Here is an 11,308-nt window from a genome sequence, read left to right as displayed (position 1 = left end):
TGGTTCATCAATTGATTCACCACAGGGCTAACTTCCAATGTGGTCCACACAGCACTTGTTGGAACTTCCGCCTCCGTGGCCTCTCTTCGGACATAGGTTTCGATGGCCACCTAAAGCAGGATTGAAAATTCCCTCGTTGTAGTATCTTCTCCGTCGTAGAGCTCTGTTCGTGCGTCGTTCGCCTCAGGGCTAATCTCGCTCGCGGGTAGGCCCATCGCGTCCGTACGCCATCCGCTCCTTTTCCCGAGTCTGTCTAGGCAATGGCGCCAAATGTTTTGCCAATAAAGTGTAATTCAATGCATTGTAGAAATAATAGACATGACAGAATATAAAGGAACTCAGATCTTCATTGATTCATAATAATGTCAGTAAAATGACAATGACCATACTAACTCTCTCCCCATGACCAAGGACTCGCTAATATATAAAGGTGACCGGTCAGTTACCCGGTGTCAACTGTCGACAACCGACAGGTTAACTGCCGTCATTAACTCTAATTACATTAAATGTCTTATTGCTTAATTACCCGACAACATGCAACTTGAACTACATACATGAAATAGATTGGAACTAAATTTTGCCAAAGAGAAAATTATATTTGTTGACCTTCCAAATTAATGCAACATAGCATAACCATTAGCATTTATTGTAGATGCTGTCCCAGTAGAAATTACTCTCAAACTAGAAATTGCCCCTATTGTTTTTCTGATTCTGGAAAATAAAATAAAATAAGGGACTATCAAGAGCTCATGGTGGTAGGAGATCTAAACCTTGCTTGTATTTCTTGAAAAATAAAGTTAAGTGAGTATCAAGATTTGTAGTGCTTTGAGTTAGTCCATGCATATGTAGCCTAGCAGTAGGAGGTTTGTCTACATAGAGAAAGCACAGCTTCCATTCCCACTATGGTGCTCTTATGATGCTGTAATCAAATTAAATATGTATAAATCAGGGGAAATACTCTCCCTTGAATAAAAAGGGTCTTTCAATCGTGCTATTTGAAGTAGAAAGCAGTACAGTTCCATTACTGCCTTCACTTAGGTTTGTAGTAGGTGCATATTTTCATAGATTATAATGCAATCACATAAAGAGACAAATATGTAGCCAGGAAACCTTTTGACAGGCCAAATCCATTCTGAGGAACTTAAGGATACTTTCAAATACAATAATCTCAATGGCTACTTGAGTTTTGATCAATTGAATGATTTATTGTATAACTTCTTGGGCTTGATTGATGAGATAGGCTAATGAATTAGTTGTGTGCTTTGAGGGAATATCCATGTCAGCCAATTCAGAAAGACCAAAATAATTTTTAATTTTTTTTTGTTATTGCATTTAGAATTAAAAAAAGCAGCCTGGTTGCAGAGCCCTTATAACATTTTTAATTTGTCTTCGTCCCATTGATTTAGACAGTCTTTGTGTGATTCTAAGACATGAAAAAATCAATTATTATAGTAGTCAAATTTCATATCAATCAAAGACACTCGACTGTTGCGGTAGTCAAAGACAATAGTAAACCTGGTAAGCAAATTCATGCAAAGAATACCAGATGTGTACTCAGAAAGATGCAACTGAGTTGAACCACCAGATACATAAACAGCATTAACCTGCTTGAAGCAGTGACCAGCAATTTCAAGTTTGTCAATTACTGCTCTGTGAACCTGTAAACAAGAAAAGCCATTGAAATTTTTATAACAGGCATAAAAAATGATACAATTTCAAGTGCAAGAGTATTACTTGTTGATCTGCTAGGAAATTAAAATTATGTTGATATGAATACCGTATTTGCTTCTCCTGTTGAACTTATTCCTCTAATGTTTGTTTGCCCATCAGTCTGCAAATTTCCATACTTTTCTGCTTTTGAATGAAAGATGACATCAACTCCACTGCCTCCAGTATCAAGAAGTAATATTAACTGTTTTCCGTTGATCTTAGCAGATATATTTGGTACATTCTTAAGGAAGAAGATTCTCTGCAAAATATGTGGGAGAATTTATGACTATGGAAGCTATTGTTAAATTTGATTTTATGAATGTTCAGAACTTCAGACAGTAAAGCTGCTACCTTTCCAGAACAAAAATACAAGAGGAGCACAGTACTTATTAGAATACATATGGATGCGAGTTTAAATATTGAAATCATGCATACCTCCCATTTTAGAGGCTCCTGGCATTTGTCTTCATAGTGAGAAGTATCCAACAAAAAAAATTTGTCTTCTTTGCATGATATCTGTGATCACCATTTTGGTAAGAAATGAACTCTTCTTCTATCACAAACAAATTTTTTAATTACGGCATATGATATTTGTCATTTAAAAAACGGTCACATAAATAATGCCTACATACAAAATAAGCAATGTACTACTTAAAACTCACAATTTCTAATAAGTTTAGAAAATAAAGAAGCTGATATGGCAGACAATATAAATTGTAAGATCCACTTCAATACTGCATAAGCTTTCTTTCAAGTTCCATTTGGTAACAGAATTCTATATATTTTTCAGCATCTTGCTCATGTTCACAATTTGGTTACCATGTATGTTGAAAAAGGATGTCCCCTATAAAAGCTGAGCATGAACTCTTGGAAAGTTGCATCAGAACACACACACATACATATATATCTGAGCCAAACTGAGAGGTGTAACTGTTGATGTTGTGAAATAATATAAAATATGTCCAAGAGGCAGCACTGTCAGTTGTATTGCAGACTGTTATCAACATAAAAGTCTCACATCATGTTCTTGATCTAATGTACCTTCACTTTTGCACCTTGGCTAAGACAGACGAGACTTTTCTCATTAATATCTGCACTAAATGAGTAACATTCATCCGTATCTTTTTTTTGTAAATCAATTTCTACATATTGTAGCTGTTCCTTTCAGAAATCATATGCATTTGTGACACTACTTATGTGAACCTAACCACTATTCTGTACCATTTACATTATGTTTGCAGACAGAAAATTCAAAAAGAGGTGCATTGTGCAGACAAAAAGCCACATGAAAAAAGAAAAGAAAGTTGTGCTTTAATCACAACCAAGAGGGCCTTTTTGGAGCATTGAATTAAAAACTGCTACTGTGATTAGAGAAATAGAAATGATTTGCCTTTATTAGTCAGGTGAAAATTTCCATCAGCATGTTTTCGTGGCATCTATCATGATGTGCCTTTGGCATTTGTTGATTGCAAGATATCTTCCCAAGTAGTGAAACTGTGAATAAAAATAATATCATATTGATCTACCATCAGAAAAGACATCAAACATGTAGCTTGGAACTCATTTTTTCACTCTTTCCTTTCTCTTTTATTGTTCTTCTTGTCCATACAAACTGGTTGCAAATATGAGCGTCACCAAGAAGAGTTTAATCTTTCTTTAATGATTAGTTTTACTAATTTAGCTATTAATAGAATGTGTAAGTACTAGTGATGCTAGTAATGTTGATGACTAGAATGAAAGAACCTCAAAATATTTCTTTAATGATTAGTTCTTCTTGTTGTTTACCCCGTGGGGTGTGTTATTAATATTGCATATCAACAGTCAGATGATAACCATAGGATAGAATAGTAACCAGAAACTCAGAGCAATGCTTTTATTAATGCCAAAATGTCTAGTACAATAATCATTCTCTGCATCAGTGTCCCCAACAACAAGTACAAGAGCATATATAAAGACACGGTCGAGGGTTGCGGTTACCACCTGTGGGTAACCGTCGTGCAACGGACAACTACCCTCGACGACACTAACATACTTAACCAACGTAGCTTAACAAGTAGTACAAAGCCCATTTTACGACCAACACTTGTTATTCTACATTCACAAATGCTAGTAATGCTGATGACTAGAATGAAGGAACCTCGAAATATAATCAAACACAAACTTTGGAAAGAATATATGGATATGCAATATGAAGTGCAAGATAAGAGTGCACAGCCAATATAGAGGTAATAAAAATATTCTTAAGAAACTCAATGAAGAACAAAGAGATGAATCCTATTGGTATATCAAGAAAGAAGACTTATTAGGCAGCCATTAACTAAAAAGGCCAGGTATGTTAAAGAAACCAAATTCCATTAATGATGATAAAGAATAATGTTCTACTTATATGACTTGGGCTTTGTTGAAGCTATGGAGCAGTGCAGCTACCCTCAGTTGGAGGAGTTCACACAAGGTCGGCCCCAGCAATTTGAGTTAGCAATTTTTCTTAGGGCAGAAGATATTTCCACTTTCTGGAGGAAAGAGGACTGGATCATAGGTGACTTGTTGACAAGGCCAAGGAACTACAAAGCTATAACTATGCAGCAGAACTATCAACTGCAACACCATTCACCAGTCTGAGTGAAGAGATTTGCACTAGCTGTTTTATTTTGCATCTGGGAAACCTGAATCATGGAAATCCCCACATCCAACAATTGTTTTACACTACGGGGGAGTCTCTACAAAAGTGTAATACCCCTCCTCGGTTGAACTTATTAGACTCATATTTTACTATTGTTTACTTTCAGTGGATACATTACCATTATGTGTTATTCAGACTTATATGACATTATTTCATGCTTTATCTGGATAGGAGATGCATAATTTATTTACAGTATTTCAGTACTTGTGATTTGTGGTATTTTATGGATTAGTGTTATGTACTGACAATTTACTTTATCTATGCAAGGTGTAATTATATGTTGCGTGTCTATGAGTGTATTGGATGCGAGGGGACGATTTTCCTTCACTCACTCCGGTGAGACAGGGAACGTCGCGATTCTCTTTCATCGGTGTGCGTGCCGTGTATTCTATATTTGTATATATGCATATGTGGTTCAATGATGTAGGTCATTGCAGGTACAAGTACCGAGTAGGTATGGGGTATCGTCTCCACCTGGCTTCAGAGGTCTGAGCGTACCATATATTTGTCCGATGGAAGTGGAGGAGATAGTGGTTGACCCTAATCATACATCAATTACACTCTGTGAGTGTTGTCAGTTAGTCGTTCCTTCTGTTTTGTTCAGCAGTCGAGTTGGTTGGTCTAACTTTTTCAGAGTCCTTGTTTGGGTGTTCTCAGTTTGCCTGCCCTAGTAGATGTGATTTAATTATTTGAGTTCATGACGTCACGTTATAGTTAGCACATTTAATTTATGAAGTATAAATGCTTTAACGACGATGAATTTCATTAATTAAATAAAGTGCTTAAATCTAGTAGCAATTTGCATTAATTTAGAAATATAGTTTTATTTAAACTTTAGGGGTAAATAAATAAAATTAAATGTATTTATTGTACTCTAGATTTTTTTAAAATAAATTGGAAATAAATAAAATAAGTTAAATTACTTTCCTAAATATTGTTTTTAGAAAGTTATTTGATTGGGCATGAGAAAAGAATAAAAGAAAAGGCAAAGTGTTGTTCTTAGAATAATGCATTTTTACTTGCCTTTTTGGAAAATTAGAAAATAAACTGAAATGATTTTTAGTTTGAAAGAGGATTATTATTATTTTGGGGAGAGGAAAATATTTTTGGGGAAACCTAAAATGTTTAGGTGAAATAAAATCTTTATTTTTCATTAAGGGAGTTGGGGGGAAGGAAGCGGTTGTGTGTGAAAGAAATTGTTTTGAGATTTCTGAAATGCATGTTCTTGGAGAAGGCCAAGATTTTGGAGATTGTTTGGGAAGGAGGTTCTGATTTCAGGTTGGAAGCTTGATGCAGGATAGAAGCTCTCCAACAAATTTCTTCTTGGAAAGCTCTATAGGTTGGACAGCCTCTTCTTGTTGTTTTAAGAAAATCCATTTATTTCTACCCTTCTTCTGAATGTTGTTTGTTTAAAAAATAAAATAGATGATTAAATGCATGCAATATTGTTGGAATATTGGTTATGAAGTTATTGAAGATTTCAATCCATTTGGTTTTAAAAATAAAATGCAACTCCAGACCATTCCTTTTCATTTCATGTTCTTGGTTAGAATCTATTCCTGTTATATTTTTGGTTTATGAAAAGAATTCATTTCCTTGGTTATGGTAGATTAAAATTTGTGAAATTTGGGGAAAGTTATGCTGGCAAAATTTTGCCAAAATTCCCTGTGCATGAAAGTTTTCAAATTTGGAAGAAAAATTGGGTTTGCCAAAATATTTAGTTTCCAGCTATTTTGGTTTTGTTTTCGAATGAGATTGTCTAGATTTGGGTTTTCTCCTCTCTGTATTGTCTCAAAGATTGAGCCAGAGATTTAAATTATCTCTGTTATTTAATATAGTTGTTCATTTAATTTTATATATCTTTGTGTATTTAGTTGTTAATTTATTTAATTTACCTTGAGTTCTAAATTTAATTGTAAATTAAATTTAATTGGGTTAATGTTTTGAAATGGTTTCTTTTTTATTAAAATCATTTAATTTTTTTTAATTACTTTGGGGGAGGCGGAGCCTGCTACCCCACGGCAGCTACTACCGTAAGGTAGCAGCACTACCCCAAGGTAGCGACTGCTACCTACGGTAACAGTGCTACCGTAAGGTAGCCACTGCTACCGCAGGGTAGCACTCGCTACCATATGGTAGCAGGCTACCTTGCGGTTAGCCTTTAATTTATAATGTTTTTTTTTTTTTTTTTTAAATTGATTAAAAAAAATATATTTATATATGAATTTTAATATAAAGCATGTTTATGCTTTGGCAAGAATATTACTTTGTGTAATTTATTAAATGTTGGTAATGAAAAATTAAATCTTCATTTAGCATGTAGATTTTATTTATTGGAAAGTAAATCTTCATTTTTAGTATGTAAAATTTTATTATTGAAAATTAAATATTCATTTTAGTATGTATATTTTAAATATGATATAACTATATGGTGTATATTCAAAGAATATATATTTATGTAATTATATTATATTATTATATATTTTTCTAATTTGGAATATGATCTATGTTATGAAAACCATTAAATTAGGATATTTGGTAATTATTCTTAAACATATGACTAGGGGAAAATTATTTTAATGTGGTAAAATTTAGCTTTTTGGACAAATGACAATATGGAATTTCCTTTATTATATAGTTGTATTTTCATATTCTCTGAAGTAACTTTAATTGCAAGTTATTTATGCCTTGGCTGTTTAAGGAAAAGATTGCCTGGTTTAGAATCTCAGTGTAAATGTTAGTTGCAGTCAAAACTTTATTTCGTTGCAATTTTAGTTGTGTTGTCGTCTTGTCATAAATGGATATACCCCTTGGTCAGAGGTTGTTGAGTAAACCTGTCGATGTGAGCCATTGTGTATTTTATTCCATATGGTCAATCCTGGTTTATTGATAGTGTACCTTTCACCTCCTTTTGGTCAGGATTAATTATGGCGGTCAGTTTCGCCATAGTGTTCTCATATAGAGAAACCTTTCCTGTTAGTGTCCTATGAGAGAGAGTGGCTTTCGAGCAGGGGCCGCGCCCAAAGAGGATGGCAGGATAACCCCTCAAAAGTCAGTTTAAAAGTGATAACCTAATAATTGATTAGGGGGTGGGTAGCTAAAATATTAAATTAAGATAATGTGTCTCGCACATGGTTGAGTGATTGTATAGGCTCAGAATGTGGTGAGAAGGCCTGGAATGGCAAACCTACCACCTTGTCTTCACGAAGGGATTGGTAGGATCCGCATGATGCTTAAATGGAGCCAAGGGTTCGGGAGAGGTTACCAGGATAACCCAGGATGGGGGTTAGGACCTATGGAGGCCTACCTAGGGTAACCACCTTAAGCCATGCGATGAGATTCTCTCCTTAGAGTCACTAGTGTTTATGAGTTGAGTCACATGGGTTTGCGGAGTCATGTTATACTGTTGTACTTGTCTTGTTTTGCTTGCTTGAGGGTCTTCTGCTATCTCCTAGCACGGTGGGGTGGTTCCACTTTGGGATCACATGGTCGAGTGGTAGTGCCACTTCCCATCGGATATCCTTGATTGTATTTTCAGGCGAGGAAAGGCTTCGATGGTGTTTCTTGGTTCGTGGTTCATGTACCAGCTCATGTTCGTGATCATTTTTCAGTTGAGACCTTGCAGTCATTGTATCAAACATTTATGTAACCTTGGCATTGTAGCTTTTGTATTCCGTGGTATTTTTGGAAGCCATGTATTTATGGATATTGTAATATTATATCAGTGGAATGTATGTTAATTCAGTTGCTTTAATCTTTTGTATAAATGATCTATGGAAAAATAAATGCATTGGAATACTTTGATTCTTTCATTATGGAATTTAGATGTATGAGTATGTTTTTAATTTAAGCATTTAATTTTCCTAATTAGATGGACAATTGGATTAACCATGGTGTTAATATAATCTGCGAATTAATCTTCGTTGGTAACCCTTAAGAAATCATGTGTTAGACTTCCATTGTGTTATTAAACGTACAATTGTTATTATTAATGCACTTATTGTTTAAAAAAAAAATATTTCACCCTTTAGTTGCCTAGTTGTGTTGTTTTCCTTTAGGGTTTCTGGTGGGGCATTACATTTGGTATCATAGCCAAAGTTTCAACATTGGGTACTCTGGGTTGGTAGTGAGCCCATTCAGCTTGACCTTTTTGCTTAGGTCTTAATGTTTGTGTTTCCCTTGTTTTATCCTTGCCGTAGATCTGAACCGTTCTCTCTTTTGTAGTGCTAGGTCATGGCTAGGAAAGCTAGGGGAGGTGGTCGTACGAGTGGTCGCAATAGAGGCAGAGGTGGAGGACGGGGCCGTGGTTCTAACCATCACAATCCTTCACCACCACCCACTCATGTGAGTGTCGCGCCAGAACAGTCTGTTCATCAGGATTCACAGCATGCAGGAGAGCAGGTTCTCGAAAGGGAAGAGCTGAGACAGATTTTCCAGGAGGTTCTGGCCAAGTTAGGCCCCAGGCCTGAGGTTGATCAGCCTATTCATGCTCAGGTTGAGGAGTCGCATCAGCAGGTTCCAGAGGAGAGAGAGAGAGAGAGAGAGATCACCTAGGAGGAGGGAGATCCCAGCTGACCGAGATCCAGCTTCCTTGGGTCACATAAAGGACTTGATGAGGTCCAACCCTCCCTTCTTTGATGGTAAGGGTACCGGTCTCGAGGCAGAGACCTGGCTTATCAGTTTGGATCGGTGTTTCGCTATGTTCCCATACAGTAGCAACACCAAGGCGAGATGTGCTATTATGCGTCTCGATAGTTTTGCTTCGATCTGGTGGAGGTTAGAGGAGGAGAAGATCAGTGTGTGCATTAACACCGTATCATGGGAGATATTTCTGGAGATATTTCGGGCACGATTTCTCTCACCCCAGTGGAGGCAGACTCGGGCTGATGAGTTCTACGCTCTACATCAGTATGGTTTGTCAGTGGATCAGTTTGAGCACAGGTTCTATGAGCTTAAACAATATGCCGGAATTGGTAACGATGAGGCTATGCTTGTCCAGCACTTCTTGAGGGGTTTGAATGACCTCATCAGCAGAGGAGTGAGGGTGTTTGAGCCAGCTTCAGTTGAGATAGTCATGGCGAAAGCCAGATTGGTTGAGCAGAACCTTAGCCGTGCACTTGGTGGTCAGTCTGGTGTGCAGATAGGGAGTTCACCTTTCAGTGGGAACAGAGCTCGTGGGAATCAGTCCTAGTCACCAGCACCGTTTAGGACTCCTCAGGCACCCGCTAAGGGTGGATAGCAGCAGCAGCAGCAACCGTCGAGACCGAAACAGTTTCAGGGCCGACAGGGTGGCAACTCTCAGTATAGGAAGAACAGGAACTGGCAGAGGAGCAGATAGGGCCCTTCAGGGCAGTCCTAGCAGAGTGCATCTCACGCCCCTAGCCGAGGAAGTTTCCCGTAGTCTAGTGGGCCATCAGGTAGTAGAGGACCAGGTAGGGGAGCTTGCTTCTCTTGTGGGCAATTTGGTCACATAGCCGCGCAGTGCCCTCAGCGTTCCCACCATACAGGTAGTCAAAGGCCAGCAACATCAGAGCCTACAGTGGGAGATGCAGGTAGATCCCATAGAGTGTTTGCAGCGGTGGATGACCGCCAGGCTAATCATCAGGGTACAGTTATTGAGGCAGCAAGTGTGTTGTGTGGATTTCCTATCTCTGTACTTTTTGATTCCGGTGCTTTGGATTCTTTCATTTCTTCATCCATTGTGGAGCGGTGCGGACTCGCGTCTGCTAAGGAGGCGGATAGGTGGCAAGTAGAGTTGGCTACGGGTGTGCGTGTTTCCGTAGATGCCTTTATTCCCAATTGTGAGTTGAACCTTGGAACCGTAGTTACTTCAGTTGACCTTCAGGTCATTCCTTTGGGTTCTTATGGAGTTGTGCTAGGGATGGATTGGCTTTCATCTCACAGTGCTCGTGTGGACTGTCGCAAGAAGACAGTGGAGTGTTTAGATGACCTTGGCAGGGAAGTGGAGATTGTTGGAGTTCAGAGACCAATATCCCTATGTATGATTTCCGCTATTTAACTTAAGCGGTGCATGCAGAGAGGGTGTCATCTTTTTGCAGTTACTCTTGAGGATGTGGATGAAAAAGAGAGTCGAGAAATCACTCTTGTTGGTCACCCTATTCTTCAAGAGTATGCTGATGTGTTTCCGTTGGATATTCCTAGCATGCCTCCAAAGCAAGACATAGATTTTCGCATTGACTTGGTTCCTGGTGCAGAACCTATTTCAAGAGCTCCATATCGGATGACTACTCAGGAGTTGAGTGAGTTGAAGTTGCAGATAGAAGAATTGTTGGCCAAGGGATTCATTCGTCCTATTGTTTCCCCTTGGGGTGCGCCTGTTATCTTTGTTAAGAAGAAGGATGGTTCTCTTCGGTTATGCATTGATTACCGACAGCTGAATAAGGTAACCATCCGGAATCGATATCCATTGCCTCGTATAGATGATCTTTTCGATCAGGTAAAGGGAGCCAAGGTGTTCTCTAAGATTGATCTGAAATCTGGGTATCATCAGTTGCGCATTCAGGATGCAGACATTCATAAGACGGTGTTTCGTACTCGTTATGGTCACTGAGTTCACAATGGTGCCATTTGGGTTGACAAACGCGCCTTCAGTTTTCATGTGCCTCATGAATGGGGTTTTTCGCACCTACCTTGATTATTTTGTCCTTGTGTTCTTGGATGACATACTAATTTATTCTAGATCTATGGAAGATCATGAGGGTCACTTACATCAGGTGTTGCAATGCTTGAGAGAGAATCAACTTTATGCCAACTTGGCGAAGTGTGACTTCTTCCAGTCAGAGGTGAACTATCTTGGTCATGTGGTTTCGGGAGAAGGTGCATCCGTGGATCCTTCAAAGATCCAAGCCATTGTTGATTGGCCAGCGCCAACCAACGTTTCAGAAGTTCGGAGCTTTA

The 11,308-nt window shown here is 38.1% G+C and overlaps 1 protein-coding gene across 2 annotated transcripts in view; it reads right to left on the bottom strand.

Annotated features, from left to right (window-relative positions):
- Positions 1-1,098: 1,098 nt before the first annotated feature.
- LOC131029744 (uncharacterized) overlaps positions 1,099-11,308 on the bottom strand; it is a 229,446-nt gene continuing 219,236 nt past the window's right edge. For both annotated transcript variants that reach the window (XM_057960387.2, XM_057960386.2), the window contains 3 exons: positions 2,146-2,226; positions 1,778-1,969; positions 1,099-1,658 (listed from right to left, as the gene is read on the bottom strand). In XM_057960387.2, the coding sequence (XP_057816370.1) occupies positions 1,440-1,658; positions 1,778-1,969; positions 2,146-2,226 (492 nt within the window). In that variant the 3' untranslated portion in view covers positions 1,099-1,439. The remainder of the gene's footprint in view (positions 1,659-1,777; positions 1,970-2,145; positions 2,227-11,308) is intronic.

Source organism: Cryptomeria japonica, chromosome 9, assembly GCF_030272615.1.
Source record: "Cryptomeria japonica chromosome 9, Sugi_1.0, whole genome shotgun sequence".
Taxonomy (NCBI): Eukaryota; Viridiplantae; Streptophyta; class Pinopsida; order Cupressales; family Cupressaceae; genus Cryptomeria; species Cryptomeria japonica.
Note: the sequence above shows the minus strand (reverse complement) of the source record. Positions and strands in the feature narration are given on the sequence as shown.